Here is a 16,688-nt window from a genome sequence, read left to right on the forward strand (position 1 = left end):
GTTTGTAGTAAGGGATGTCATTAACTTCACATTTTGGTTAATAGTAGATGCAATCAAGTTATTCAGATTTTGTTATGTAGGGATGACTTTTAAGTGTCCATAGAGACATCTGGTTAAACAAAATACTTAGATATGTAGCTTCTTATTGAGTGCACAAGAGATTTTCTATTTTGTTACATTCATCATTTTTGTATGTATATTTTGCTTGTACGCTTTCTATTTTTGATATTAAAAGTATCTGAGATACTAGGTAACCAATGATTTTAACCAAACCTAGTGGAAGAGGAGAAACCTCTTGGCCGTATATATGATTATTTAAGCTTCATTTGTTTACACTTAGAACGAAAGAATATATGTTTGTCAAGAATCGATCTAACCTGAGCTACATACCATCATGTAACTTTCATACTACTTGGAAGATAATCTTCCAAACATTAAAACACTATGACTTAGAAAAGAAAAGGAGAAAAAAAATTATATGTGATATTACAAATGAAAAAGATGACCAAAAAAAGGCTTAGTTTACTGTTGTCTTCAATAGACTCAAACAGCTTGGATTGGATTGTTCTTGCCACTGCTTAGGTCCGACCGGCCAACAGGCGCATGAGTATTTGCATGGAATGCCGACTGCCTCGATGGCTCTCCTAACAATTTCAGGGAAAGTGGGGAAGGCTCCCTTTCAAGAATCATCTGTGTGTTTCCAATGCTCAGATTAGACATTCCCACAAGTGCATCAACATTGACCGGATTCTTGGGAACGACTGGAATTGGCTTTACAACCTCATGATGAGATGTCTCTACTCCATTACTTTCTTGAAAGGAAGCTTCCAGTGATGGCCATATGGAAAATTGGACAGGTACATAAGTTGGGAAGTATTCAGGAGCCTTTGTTTTCAACCCATTAGCTACATTGTTCTCTTTCACATTTTCCTCAGAAGCAATTTCCATGGGGTCAACTTCAGATTTGAGAGATAGATTTAATGAAGGTTGTGATTTTACATTGGGAGATTGTGAGTTCTCAGAGGTCAGAAGCAGTACTTGTTTTTCCAGCACCGAAGGCGGTTCCGTAGGCTGCCATATGGTTGTTTTAAAAAATATGTTAGCTGGGGAGGAAAACAGAGAAAGGCAGTGGAAAAAGATACACCAATATAATACTCATCAACCATAATCAATGTCCAGCTACAACTATGGAATGGTCCCATTGGCTTCCATTAATCACATTAATACTAAACTTTTTACAGAGCAAGAAACATGTTATGGAGAAAAAATTACAGGATTTTAAACATGAAATAATAATATGCCAAGATATTTTCCCTTAATTAGATAGATATTTTTCGCATATCAAATATGTCAAGACCTACCATATCTGGAGCCATGTCAAAGAGGCTGGAACGCCTCTTTCTCCGGGTAGCATTACTCTGTCGGATAAAATACTTCTGGGCATGACTTGCTACTTGAGTAGGGGTTCTTGATACAACAAAATTACGTGATATTCCACGCCAATCTCCTTTCCCCAGCTTTTGCAGACCAACTAAGAACATCCGATGTTCTTCTTCGGTCCATGGAACACCTAAAACACATGAAAACAGAGTAATCCAATAAGCAAGTGTGCTTGATCAATGACTTAATGACATTACGGTACGTTTGGTTGGGATGAAAATTTTCTTGGAGGAGCTTCATGGCTCATATACATACATGCCTCGGCCCACACCACTACAACCTTAAATGGCTTGCTAACTAAATTAATCACTAAAAAACATATGCATTCTCCAAAAGAAACCTTAGTGTCTAAAACTAGCTAAGCCAACACATGTCTACACAAATGTGCTAAAACTAGCTAAGCCACATAAGGGCATTGCTTACAGTCCAGAAAAGCAAATTGACTCAAATCAAGCAAGCAAAAAACTACTCCATGGAAGAGTAATTTTCAAATAATAGGATATAGATTTAACCTTTTTTTGTTCAAAAACTTAATCTCAACCTAAACTGCCAGAAATATATTTAACAGAAGGCATGAAGTATAATATTTTCCACCGACATTTCCTACTCCAAGGAAGAAGTAACCATAAATATCAAAATGGTTTTGAAAACAGATTTCAACATTCTCTTGTTGGCACTATAAATTCAGCATGCTTATGATACACGTACCATGATATTAAATGCTTCACATTTATATTGAAATCATAAATGCCCACCATTTCACTAATTTCTTTCTCTTTTTCTAGCACCACGCAAAGTTTAAACATACTCTTTGGAGGAAGAATAATCTTGGGGGAAAACAAAAAAGAACCCAGCTTCCTCCACAAAATAAACGGATTTCATGCACCCTATTAATCCAGAGATCTAAAAAGCAAACCTAACCCAGTAAAATGCGCAGCTTCACCTTAACCTTAACAATCATCAGCAACAAACAAAACTAAATTCTCCTTAGCATATCAAATATCACAAAAAAATGCCGAAATAGATGTTCTTTCTTTAAATAAAAGGAAATACAACTAAGAAAAAGGAGAAAGTTCCTAGCTTGAAATTAAACTGCGATAAGAAATTCATCTTTTTGGTTGCATTCCGTGAACTGCGATAACTATACCTTTCTTTCTTTCGCCACGGCGGTTGGCGAAGGACGAGGCGTGGGCAGGGTCGTCGGACAAGTAACCAACGGGATCAGGCGAGCCTGGGTTATCGCCGGCGGTGGCCACAAACGAGGAAGAAGGAGACGAACAATGGTGGTGAAGCGTCATCAGATTCCCCATACTCGCACTCTTCTTTATGATTGATCCATCCGTCAGCCTCACACCGAAAAGCTTCACTCCGCCGCCGCCGCGGTTGGGGCATGTCCTGGAATTGTGGCCGTTGTTGCTACAGTGTGAGCACCGCCGAGTCATGCCGATTGACTCGGTGGAAGGACTAATCACACGGAAGAGAAAAAAAGAAAATGAAAAAAAAAAAAGAAGAAGATGAAGATTACGTGATGATTGATTGGTGATTCGTAATGGATAGAGAGAGAGAGAGAATGAGAGAGAGAGAAAAGAGAAAGAAAGATTGCATGTGTTTGTTTATGGCAGAAAACGAGGGTGATGGATAAGTCTGGGATTTTTTCAAACTTTGGAGGTCAAAATTGGCATTCTAATTTTAGTGTTTCGATATAATGTTAGCAGAACGCGCTCCATCGCTCGTTTTCTTTCTTGTGCATTTACTTTACTACCCCTTCTTACTGTATAACACATAACATAAGTTAAATTAATAATAATGCATTCGAATTTTAGTATTTTACTGACAGGTATATTAGTGGTTGTTAATTGTTATCTTAAAATGAAAACAGAATTTCATAGATAATGTTTCACAAGAGATATGATTCATTTTGGATAACGTATGAGTGTTTGATTATTTAAGGAAAAAATTTTGTTGGATTCTTAGAGACACCTCTCAAAGAATGAATGCTTTTCAGTTATTATTCATTTGAAAATGTAGAAACTAAAATTACACAAAAATCCTACTAACCACTGCAAAAATAATTTAATCATCTTTAATACTAATACTTTTGGATTGATGTAGTTAAGAAATAAGGATTAAAAATGCCACGTGTCTCAAGGATTCCACTTCTACTTTACGTGGGTTCAAATAATCCATTACATGTCACATTATTTTCTCATCTAATCTAAAATGAATGTCACACGAGGATATATATATATATATATATATATATATATATATATATATATATATATATATATATATATATATATATATATATATATATATATATGTAACTTGCAAGAAGTAAGAACTCTAATCGGTTATTTTAGTTCTACCAAGTTTAGATCTTAAGGTGGTTGGAATTTTTATTCAAGATAATAAAAACGTGGATTTCTCTCATACACGTTTATTCGTTTTTAATTTCTTGAATTAAACAATTGGAGTAGTTGTGAAAATCATTTTTATTAAATAATATCCCTGCTAATTGTGTATATGCTAGATTTTGTATAATTTTTTATATTATAGATAATTTATTTTTCTTGTAATGTTTTTGTTACGGTGGGTAACCGGAGATTAATTCGACGGATGGCGTTCGGCGGCCCAAGTGTGTGATGGAGGAGATCTCCGGAAAGGTCCGCAACTTTGGAGGCTCCGTCCGACTTGTGCTCGCGCGTGAATGGGGGGTGGTACCTGCAAAGACACTCCGATGCCTAAGTTAGCAAGGGTGTAAGCAGGTCTTAGAGAGTATTGGACTTAGAGATACCTGAGGGGTGTCAGTGTATTTATAGTGGTGAGCCAATAACCACCGTTGGTGTAGTGCCGTATCTTTAGGGTGGTAACCGTCCCTATTATCTTGGGGAGGTTAAGATATGGCTTTATGAGGCGGTTAGAGAGATTTTAGGGGCGGTTACTCATTTGAATGAGTGTTTGTCTGCCAGCTAATCTCACATCCGACCTCTTCAGACCAAGTCGTGGTTGTCACCGACTTCTTATGTGAAGGTCGGCACTTAGCAAGGCTCTAATCCTTTAGATTAGGCCTCTTAGTTGGACCTGGGCCTTTGCATTGGGCCAGGATATGAACAGTGCCCCTACTTGAGCCCAAATTTTCTTTAAAGTTTGGGTTCAAGTATTTAACTCGGGTGCGTAGCCGACTTGTTTGAAAGAACACGGATTTCGGAAACCGACGTGATTTTCGCGACTTTTAGTTTCTGACAGTTACGTCAATTCAAGCGTCGTGTCCGTTGAGGGATCATTTAGGGATTGAGGGCTTTGGTAACGGTGCAGTCTCATTAATGACTGCCGCGTTTTTTACCATTATGCCCCTTAGCCTATTTATAAATACTTTCCCTCTCTTTCCATTTTCCGTTTCTGCAATCTTTCAAACTTCTCCTTATCTTGTTCGTGCTGCATCCTTGTGTTCGAAGATTTCAGTTCTTCTCCAACCTTCATTTTCGGATAAAGGTTAGTTTGCTTTTTCCATGTCATGCTTTTTGTTTGCATGTTTTGTTTTGCGAGTAGATAGGTTGACCCGTAGATTCTAGTTTCGAGTCTTTCTTCTTTAGGGGCCGTGTTTTTTAATTTTCTTTTTCTTTTTTCCCTTTTGTAGGTTTCTGCCACTTTTCTTTGTATAAAAAATGGCTTCTGTAGACGTTCTTTCTCAGTGGGTTGACGATACGGTCCTTGGGGAGGAACCGTTGGTCAACGCTGAGTTCATCACTCACCTTCGTACTCATCATAGGCTCTGTACTTCAGACGAGGACGAGCCCAAATATGAATTGATAATCCCGGGTCCTGAAGACCGGGTCTGTTTTGGGAGAGTTAATGAGGCGGCCCCTCATTTTTTCTTCATGTATGAATGTATGATCACCCGTTTGGGTGTTTTTCTTCCTTTCTCAGATTTCGAGATATCCGTTTTGCACCACTGTAAGGTTGCCCCTACTCAACTCCACCCCAATTCTTGGGGTTTTTTGAAGATCTATCAGTTTATAAGCCATGCTCTGGACTTCCCGACCTCTTTGAGGATTTTTTTCTTTCTCTTTCACATGACTAAGCCCTTCAGTGGGCTAAACAACAAACAACAATGGGTATCCTTCCGAGCCATTCAAGGTCGGAGGATTTTCACCCTTTTTGACGAATCTTTCCACGATTTCAAAAACTTCTTCTTCAAAGTTCAAGCTGTAGAGGGTCACCACCCCTTTTTTCTGGATGAGCATTCCTCCCCCCGCTTTCCCCTTTACTGGTTGCCGGCCTCCCCTTGCGAAAAGATTGGTCTAGATGACCTAGACGAGGTGGAAGCGGCCATTGTGGGGTTTTTCCGAGAAGCATGGAGGAGGGCCCCATACTTAGATACGAGAAAAATCCTTCAGGGGACGTCGACTTTTGTTCAATCTTGCATAGGTAGTGCATGCATTTCTTATTTCCGAGTTGTTTTTCGCCGACTTGTATTTTGCCGACTTGTAATTTGCCGACTTGTAACTTGGTTGTTTCTTTTGTAGATATGGCAAAAAAGAATGCTCAAGAGTCCTACCAGAGGGTCCAGGAGGCCAAGGCGAAGTCCCGGGCTAGGTCCGGGGGTGCCAAGGCGGTCGTCTCTCCTCCTCCTCCTCCTCCTCCTCCTAGAAATGTGGGTACTCCCTCTCAACCTATTATTATTTCCTTCTCCTCAAGTTTGGCTCGACCACTCCCTTCTGCCCAACTACTTTTCGAGCCGGAGAAGAAGAAGCGTAAGACTTCAGAGTCTGGCCCTTCTTGGGAAGGTGGTGTTAAGGCGGATGCTCTTGCATTCGTCCGAAAGAACATCTATCCTCTTATAAGTATGGATGATGTTTCTGTTCGGAACCACCTTACCGCTCTGGCCGAGGAGAGCTTTAGGGCGGCGGGAGTTTGTGGCAACTTTTGGATATATTCGAGAAGACTCCCCTCAGCTCCTTGGGGACTACCTCGAAGGTTGCGGAGCTGGAGGAGAGGCTTCTTTTGTTTGAAAAACATCAAGGGGAATTGAAGGAGGAGAGGGATAAGTTGAGGAAGGAGAGAGATGACCTCCGGGAGAAGGAGAGCCAGCTGCGAGCCCAATGTACTATGGAGGTGAATCTGAGGAAGGCAGCCCAGGAGAGTTATCAAAGCCTATTTAAAGATATGGTGGAGGTGAAGAAGGATTTGCTGAACTCTCGGAATGCTTATGCTGACTTGGAGGACTCTATCGCCGAAGGCGCCGAGGAGTCTTGGAGAATTTTCCTGGAGCAGGTCAGGGTTATAGCCCCCGACTTGGATCTTTCTCCACTACATCCTGACAAAGTGGTTATTGATGGCGCCATTGTTTATCCTCCTGCCCCCGAGGTCCTTTCCGAGTCAGACCTAAAGACTCGGGGACAGAGGATTATAGAGTCTCCTCCTCATTCCAAAGACGCTCCGAGTTCTTCAATCCTTGCCCCGACTTCCTCTTCGGCTCCTCCTCCCGGTCCTGGCGGTGCTTCTCCTGGTGGTGGTGATTCCTCTACTCCACTCAAGAAATAACTTCTTTATTTTTATGGCTATATGGGGGCCCGGCCTGTGGGTCCCCCCTTTTTTAAACTTATTTATTTGTTGGTGGTTGTGAACAATTTCCTTCTGGCCTTTTAAGGCCGTAAACAAAATATTCTGTTTGGTGCCCTTTTTGGATAAGGGTTTTAAACAAAATAAATGCCCTTTTTTGGATAAGGGTTCTCTAATCGAAGTAGGTGCCCCTTTTTGGATAAGGGTTTAAGTTACTTTGCGCGTGTACATGCTTTTCTGTTTTGAATATGTTTGATCTTTTCGGAAAAACCTTTTGTTAGCTTGCATTGTTTTCTTGAGCCTTTTTCGTGCAAAGGCTTGTATGCAAACTTTAAACTTTTCAGGTTTTCATATCTCTTTTGTTATCCTTTATACTCAACTTTGCTTTAGTGAGTTTTTATGACTTAGGTTACTTTTGTGATGCGTTTTTCATCTACTCGGAGCTCGGTTTTCTTTTACTCGGAGCTCTTTCGAGTTTGCTTTACTCGGATTTCCTTTCGACTTAAGAGTCGGATAGTTTCCGAGTTAAATACGATCAACTCATATAACCTCTTTACGCCGACTTGTACCTCGTCGTTTCATCCTGACGACCATGTTAGGTCGGTTCATGGGATTTTCACGCTTTGTCGAGCTTAAGTCGGCGCGTTTCGTAGAAAGGCTTAAAAAATAAAGGAGGATATTAAAAGAGATGTTGTAAAAAAGATCTTTATTAATCGGGAAGGTACCTTTTTGCTACTAAGGGTCTTGACAGCATATTTTCCCTTAGCCTCTACTATGATGCCTCGTTAAAAACCCCTCTTCAGAAAAAACCCTTTTTTTGGGAAAAAATCATAAAGCTGGGAAAAGAGTACATCAGGGAGTAAAGTTCGCTTCTAACTGTAGTACCTTTTCATATTACAAGCATGCCACGACCTTGGTAACTCAGTGCCATCCAGGTCGGTTACTTTATAATAACCTTTCCCTAACACTTCCTTGATTTTGTATGGCCCTTTCCAATTTGCGGCGAGCTTTCCCTCTCCTGATTTGTTGACCCCAATGTCGTTTCTGATTAGGACCAAGTCATCCACAGCAAATGTTCTTCGAATGACTTTCTTGTTGTATCTGGTAGTCATCCTTTGCTTTAATGCCGCTTCTCTTATCTGGGCGTTCTCTCGGACTTCGGGGAGCAAGTCGAGCTCCTCTTTGTGCCCCTGTACATTCCCGACCTCATCATGGAGAATTACCCTTGGGCTTTGCTCACTGATTTCTATGGGAATCATGGCTTCTACGCCGTATACTAGTCGGAAGGGTGTTTCTCCTGTGGCGGATTGGGGGGTTGTCCTATAGGCCCACAGCACTTGAGGGAGCTCTTCAGCCCAAGCTCCCTTTGCTTCCTGTAATATCTTCTTCAAACCTGCCAGTATGACCTTGTTAGCTGCCTCGGCTTGCCCATTGGCTTGTGGGTGTTCTACCGAGGTGAATTGATGTTTGATTTTCATACTGGCTACTAGGCTTCTGAAGGTGGCGTCGGTGAATTGGGTTCCATTATCTGTGGTGATGGAATAAGGTATCCCATACCTTGTTATGATGTTTTTGTAGAGGAACCTGTGACTTCTTTGAGCGGTGATGGTGGCTAATGGTTCTGCTTCTATCCACTTTGTGAAGTAGTCTATCCCCACGATCAAGTATTTGACTTGCCCTGGTGCTTGGGGAAAAGGACCTAACAAATCCATTCCCCATTTTGCGAAAGGCCAGGGGGAAGTTATACTAATGAGCTCTTCTGGTGGAGCCACGTGGAAATTCGCATGCATCTGGCATGGCTGGCATTTTTTCACAAAGTCTGTGGCATCTTTCTGCAAGGTCGGCCAATAGAATCCTGCTCGGATCACTTTTCTGGCCAGCGACCTTGCTCCGAGATGGTTTCCGCAGATCCCACTATGTACTTCCTCCAACACCTCGGTGGTTCTTGGGGTCGGTACGCACTTCAGCAATGGTGTTGATATCCCTCTTCTGTAAAGGATATTTCTCACCAAAGTATAATGTTGTGCTTCCCTTCGGATCTTTTTGGCTTCTTTCTCCTCTTTGGGGAGAATGTCGAATTTCAGGTATTCGACTAAGGGATTCATCCATCCGAGGTTTAGGCCGACTACCTCAAGTACCTCTTGTTCATCTTCTACTTTTGATACCGAGGGCTCTTGGAGGGTTTCTTGAATCAGGCTTCTGTTGTTCCCTCCGGGTTTGGTACTTGCTAACTTGGACAGGGCGTCAGCTCTGCTATTTAGATCCCGAGTTATGTGCTTAACCTCGGTTTTCGCAAAGTGCCCAAGGTATTCCAAGGTTTTTTCCAAGTATTTCTTCATATTGGGGTCCTTCGCCTGATATTCTCCACTTATTTGGGACGTCACCACTTGTGAGTCGCTGTAGATCATCACCTTTGTAGCGCCAACATCTTCTGCTAATTTTAATCCGGCAATCAAGGCCTCATATTCTGCCTGATTGTTTGAAGCCGAAAATTCAAATTTTAAGGAGACCTCTATCTGGGTTCCTTTTCCATCCACCAATATTATGCCTGCGCCGCTCCCTGTTTTGTTGGAGGATCTGTCTACGTAGAGTTCCCACGTAGTCGGTTTTTCCTCTTGTTCACCTGCGTATTCTGCAATGAAGTCGGCGAGGCATTGGGCTTTAATTGCAGTCCGAGTTTCGTATCTCAAATCAAACTCGGAGAGCTCTATCGCCCATTGAACCATTCTCCCTGCAACGTCCGTTTTTTGAAGGATTTGCTTCATGGGTTGGTTCGTACGGACTCTTATTGTGTGAGCCTGGAAGTAAGGTCGTAGCCTTCGTGAGGCTATCACTAAGGAGTAAGCAAACTTCTCTAGTTTGTGGTACCTTAGCTCAGGACCTTGTAGAACCTTACTGGTGAAATAGACCGGGTGTTGCCCGACCTCGTCTTCTCTGATCAGGGCTGACGAGACAGCCCTGTTTGCGACGGATAGGTATAGGACGAGGTCTTTTCCCGGTACTGGTCGGGTCAAGATAGGAGGTTGGCTTAAGAGTTTTTTGAACTCTTGGAACGCCTCCTCACATTCCGGAGTCCATTCAAACTGGCATCCCTTCCTTAATAAGGAGAATAGTGGAAGGGACTTTAGTGCCGATCCTGCCAAAAATCTGGAGAGGGCTGCAAGTCGGCCATTAAGCTGTTGGACCTCTCTCAAACAAGTCGGGCTTTTCATTTCTAGGATGGCTCTGCATTTGTCGGGATTGGCCTCAATCCCTCTTTGTGTTAGCATGAAGCCTAGAAATTTTCCTGCTTCTACTGCGAAGGCGCATTTTGCGGGATTTAGTCTCATCCCATGCAACCTTATAGTGTTGAAGACTTGTGAGAGGTCGGCCAAGAGGTCGACTTCTTGCTTGGTTTTTACTAACATGTCGTCGACGTATACCTCCATTAAGTTCCCTAAATGTGGGGAAAACACTTTGTTCATCAGCCTTTGGTACGTGGCTCCTGCATTCTTTAGTCCGAATGGCATGACCACGTAGCAGTAGTTGGCTTTTGGTGTGATAAACGATGTTTTCTCTTGGTCGGGTTCATGCATCGGAATTTGGTTATATCCCGAGTAGGCGTCCATGAACGATAGGTATTGGTACCCTGAGCTGGAGTCCACCAGGGTATCAATACTCGGTAGGGGATAAGGGTCCTTAGGACATGCCTTATTCAAGTCGGTATAGTCGACGCACATTCTCCATTTACCATTTTGTTTTTTGACTAGCACTACATTGGCTAGCCACGTTGGGTATTTGACCTCTCTAATAAAGCCGGCTTCCAGGAGCGCCTGTACTTGCTCTTCTACTATTGAGGCCCTCTCTGGGCCGAGCTTACGTTTTCTTTGCTGTACAGGTCGGGACCCTGGGTAAACCGAGAGCCTGTGAGACATGAGCTCGGGATTGATCCCGGGCATGTCGGAAGCCTTCCAGGCGAAGAGGTCGGAGTTAGCTCTTAGGAGTTCACCCAACCTTTGTTTTAGGGTTTCCCCTAGGTTGGCTCCTATGTAGGTGTTTTTTCCTTCCTCCTCACCGACTTGTATCTCCTCGGTTTTTCCTCCCGGCTGGGGTCGTAGCTCTTCTCTGGTTCTTGCGCCACCTAGCTCTATGGTATGGACTTCTTTGCCCTTCCCTCTCAGATTTAGGCTTTCGTTATAGCACTTCCTTGCCAATTTTTGATCTCCCCTCACCGTTGCTATTCCTCCTGGAGTCGGGAATTTCATGCAGAGGTGAGGAGTTGATACCACTGCTCCAAGGCGATTAAGGGTAGTTCTGCCGATTAAGGCGTTGTAGGCTGACCCTTCATCGATGACTATAAAGTCTATGCTCAGAGTCCTTGATTTTTCCCCTTTTCCAAAGGTGGTGTGAAGGGGTAAAAATCCCAGTGGCTTTATTGGCGTATCCCCTAACCCATATAGGGTGTCGGGGTAAGCTCTCAATTCTTTTTCATCTAACCCTAGCTTGTCGAAGGCGGGCTTGAAAAGGATGTCCGCCGAGCTTCCTTGGTCTACTAGGGTTCTGTGGAGATGGGCGTTGGCTAGGATCATGGTTATTACCACGGGATCGTCATGCCCGGGAATTATCCCTTGCCCATCTTCTTTTGTGAATGAGATAGTGGGGAGGTCGGGTGTTTCTTCCCCGATCTGATAAACTCTCTTGAGATGTCTTTTGCGAGAAGATTTAGTGACTCCGTCTCCCGCAAATCCTCCTGAGATCATATGGATATGTCTCTCAGGAGTCTGTGGCGGTGGATCTCTTCTGTCCATATCGTCTCGCTTTCTTTTTCCATGGGTGTCCGACCTCTCCATGAGATATCTGTCAAGCCGACCTTCTCTAGCCAACTTTTCTATCACATTTTTGAGGTCGTAACAGTCGTTGGTGGAGTGACCATATATTTTATGGTACTCGCAATATTCGCTGCGGCTTCCCCCTTTTTTATTTTTAATAGGTCTTGGGGGTGGCAATCTTTCAGTGTTGCAAATCTCTCTATATACGTCCACTATAGAAGTCTTTAGAGGAGTATAAGAGTGATACTTTCTGGGCCTTTCGAGATCGGGTTCTTCCTTCTTCCTGACTTCTCTTTCTCTTTCCCTAGAGGAGGAAGTAGGTCCAGGCCGTGAACTCGGGTCTCTTAGTCTTGCGTTCTCTTCCATATTGATGTACTTTTCGGCCCTTTCTTGTACATCACTTAGGGAAACGGGGTGTCTTTTAGATATGGACTGTGAGAAGGGACCTTCTCTAAGTCCATTGACTAACCCCATTATTACTGCCTCTGTGGGCAGGTCTTGGATCTCTAAACATGCCTTGTTGAACCTTTCCATGTAGGCTCGCAAAGACTCTCCGACCTCCTGTTTTATTCCCAGGAGGCTCGGTGCATGTTTTACCTTGTCTTTTTGGATTGAGAACCTCATCAAGAATTTCCTCGAGAGGTCTTCAAAACTAGTGATGGATCTCGGGGGGAGGCTATCGAACCACTTCATCGCTGCTTTCGATAAAGTGGTCGGGAAAGCCTTGCATCTCGTAGCGTCGGAGGCATCAGCTAGATACATCCGACTTTTGAAGTTGCTAAGATGATGCTTTGGATCCGTAGTTCCATCATAGAGGTCCATATCAGGGCTTTTGAAGTTCCTTGGAACTTTTGCCCTCATTATGTCCTCGCTGAAAGGATCTTCTCCGCCTGGGAGTTGATCTTCTCCTTCATCGCGGGAGTTCTTGAGGGAGGATTCTAGCTGCAAGAGTTTTCTTTCTAACTCTTTTCGCCGTTCCATCTCCTCTTTAAGGTACCTTTCGGTTTCCTTTTGCCTCTCCCGCTCTTGTTCCAATTGCTCCAGGCGGCTATGGACCAATCCCATTAGTTCAGTTACGTGAGCTGGTCCGCCTTTTTCTGATTCGCGCCCATCTGAGGAATTTACCTTCGGATTCTTTACTCCAGAGGTACCCTCTCTGTGTTGGTCATTGTCTTCGTTGTCATTGCCCACGTCCAGATTCTCTTGTTCAGAATCTGTTTCCACATGGCCTTCTTCGTGGGATCTTTCCGCCATCGATGGATGATCTCTTGGGTCCCCGGCAACGGCGCCAATGTTACGGTGGGTAACCAGAGATTAATTCGACGGATGGCGTTCGGCGGCCCAAGTATGTGATGGAGGAGATCTCCGGAAAGGTCCGCAACTTTGGAGGCTCCGTCCGACTTGTGCTCGCGCGTGAATGGGGGGTGGTACCTGCAAAGACACTCCGATGCCTAAGTTAGCAAGGGTGTAAGCAGGTCTTAGAGAGTATTGGACTTAGAGATACCTGAGGGGTGTCAGTGTATTTATAGTGGTGAGCCAATAACCACCGTTGGTGTAGTGCCGTATCTTTAGGGTGGTAACCGTCCCTATTATCTTGGGGAGGTTAAGATATGGATTTATGAGGCGGTTAGAGAGATTTTAGGGGCGGTTACTCATTTGAATGAGTGTTTGTCTGCCAGCTAATCTCACATCCGACCTCTTCAGACCAAGTCGTGGTTGTCACCGACTTCTTATGTGAAGGTCGGCACTTAGCAAGGTTCTAATCCTTTAGATTAGGCCTCTTAATTGGACCTGGGCCTTTGCATTGGGCCAGGATATGAACAGTTTTAATAATGTATTATAGTATATGAATTATAATATACTAATATATTAAAGAAATAATTTTATAAAAGAATTATATAATAATTATTTTTAAAGAAATAAAAGATAGAAATCTAGTTTCCACAAAATGATTCGGTTAACCATGAGGGAAAAAATTACTGAGCATAGAAAAAATTAGAAAATTATTAGAATTTATTAATTTAGATTATTATTTTTTAATTATTAATTTAACCTTTTTAGTTTAATAATTTAATAATATATTTTAGTTTATATTTTTAAATATTATTAATTAATTAATAATAATAAATAATAAATTTTAATAATTTTATAATATTTTTCGTGTATAATATATATATCTAATTCCAATCGAGGCATACAAATTTTATAGGTCAGATTCATTGACTCGACAAAACATATGGAGTGGTAGGCATAGATAGCTTATGATCCTAATAATTGTGTTCAAAATATTCAGTCCTATTACTAAACAAGATTATCTCCAGTGATAAAGATCTGATATGATTTGTACGGACACGTGAAGGCATGGATTAGGGAACATTTTCAAATTGCACCACATACACTGCTCATATATACACACACACTGTCTCATACTTTAGTAAGTGTAACTAATAATATGTTATTTCTAAAGTCATTATTCATATGTTTTAATTATTATTTTCATATAAAAACATCTCCATAAGTAATCGTTTACGTTTTTAAAATTATAATATCACATGCACCGAACGCATATTAGGTACTAATAAAATATGTTATCTCGGTGAGTAACTTCCAAAAATACCTGAGCCTAGCATAAATTTATCAAAGGACTTTATTAAGAAGATCATGATTTTCATGAACAATAAATTTTAAAATTAGTTCAATAAAATAAAATATATCATATTCTTAAATTGTTTATTTAAATTTAATGTTAGAATAATTATTTATACATCTAATAAATTAAATATTTAATATATTTATTATTTACATTATTTAATATTTTTATTATCTATTTATAATTTTTTTATGAAATTATAAATAAATGTTAAAGAATCAGTGAGTTAAATAATTTTAAGACTATACATGATAATTCCATAAAAGCAAGAGAGCTACGCTGTTAATAATTTGTTATTATTTAACGGTGACGAATTTAAAAAATTTTGATAGTAGAGACGAAATATATATAACATGATAATAATTTTTATAATAAATATAAATATTACGTTTATATAAAAAAATTAGCTATTAAATTATTTATTATAAATTTATGTATAAATATATATATCATTTAACTTATTTTTAATGTGTATTTTGTATTTCAAAATTTGTATTTTAAAATTTATTCTATACAAGTGATTATTTTATGTATACGCAGCATAATTGTTGTTATAATTATATTTTGTTATTATAAAATACGATTAGGTTTCAAAATATCTAATTACAAATTAAAATACTAAAATAGTAATTTAAATAATAACATATCATTTAAAATTTAATTTTTTATATTTCATATTTTAAAACCTTGACAATATAATTAAAATATCTTTTTTTTGTATATGTCGTTAAACAATTATTTAAAATTCAATTTTTATACAATTAGCTCTTGATGATATTCATAGTTAAAAGAAGAAATACAAATGGATAGATAATATTCTTTCGAGTCAATTTCTAAAAAAGAACATCAATCTTATTTAAATTTAAAACTTGATCATTATAATGAATATCTAATATGAAGTTCTCAAATTGGCTATCAAGTATCGAAAGTTGAATAAAAAATTATTATGGAGTCAAATTTAATAATTTAGTAGGAGTAAATAAATATTATTATTATATACTATTCAATAAAATTCCAAATTGTAATAGGAGCGCTTGCCCCACATTCTAAGGAGCGAATCTGTCTCTGTTATTAAAACTAGTTATTTGTATAGTATTTTTATTTTTTATTATTAAAAATATTATTTATATACAAAAATTAGTCATAAATATATATAATTTAATTTATTTTTAATATATTTTATATTTTAATGTATATTATATATTAGACACTGATTTTAGTATATATATACTACGTAATATAGTTATTTTATTATATAATCACTTTACAATCAGACACCAAACAAAAAAACTACACTTTACAAGGATCATTGAAAAAAATAGTAAATATTTTTATAAGATGAAAGGAAACTAGCTAGGTTCATGAATATAGAGAGTAGCTAGCTAGGTTCATGAATGGACGGAAAGGATATAAGAAATTTTGGGGTGATTTCCGATAAACAACGAAGAAATTCACACAACAGCAAAGACTTGACTCAGATATTAAGATTACGTCTCTCTTTTTTTTTCTTTTTCCTTTTTCTTTCGGTATTTTGTTATATACTTCTTTAATCTCTCTACAGTCTACACTCCTAATAATAGGTTTTCATGTGTCCATGGCAACACATGATAAATGAAGACTTAGGGCCAGATCAGATAATTAATCACGCTTGTTAACACTTAACTAATCATTCTTTAACACGTCAAGTTGAAATAGCAATGAGGATATATATATTTAGATGAAAACTCAGCTGTAGTCGATTTCACGTGAAGTTGATAACTGAAAGTCGTTAAATGATTTAACTGATTTGACTAAATTTTTATCTAGCGGCTCTCACTATCAACTTCACGTGAAGTCGACTGCACATAAGTTTTCATCATATATTTAATGCAATTTTTAGAATAAGATGGCGCATTCACATCATATTATTATGTTAGGCTATGAAACATGTAGAAGAAGACAAAATGCAACTATATATTGCATAGTAGTACTTTTGGTTGTTGTCTATTAATGGCATCCATGATTTTTTCGCATGGTAAGAGATTAAGACAACACAAGTCTATGATGGCTTTGATCTTTAATCTTTTTTGCTTAGTGAGAAATTTCAAAGAACGTGTGACCCATCCTATCGAGTGTACTTGATATTCAATCATGGGATTTTTGTGGAAGCGATGCATTCATACCCCAACTAAGGGTGTCTTAGATCCATGATGTGACAACCTCGGCTATGCTAACCTCTTCCAATG

General features: G+C 39.7%; 1 protein-coding gene across 1 annotated transcript; it reads right to left on the minus strand.

Annotated features, from left to right (window-relative positions):
- Nucleotides 1–261: 261 nt before the first annotated feature.
- Nucleotides 262–3,117, minus strand: LOC112703095 (transcription factor MYBS3). The gene is made up of 3 exons (XM_025754412.3): nt 2,588–3,117; nt 1,362–1,570; nt 262–1,071 (listed from the first exon to the last, which is right to left on the minus strand). Exons 1-3 carry the CDS (start codon nt 2,880–2,882, stop codon nt 544–546), a joined length of 1,032 nt encoding a protein of 343 aa, XP_025610197.1. The 5' UTR covers nt 2,883–3,117; the 3' UTR covers nt 262–543.
- Nucleotides 3,118–16,688: the final 13,571 nt, after the last annotated feature.

This window comes from Arachis hypogaea, chromosome 7 (genome assembly GCF_003086295.3).
Source record: "Arachis hypogaea cultivar Tifrunner chromosome 7, arahy.Tifrunner.gnm2.J5K5, whole genome shotgun sequence".
Classification (NCBI taxonomy): domain Eukaryota; kingdom Viridiplantae; phylum Streptophyta; class Magnoliopsida; order Fabales; family Fabaceae; genus Arachis; species Arachis hypogaea.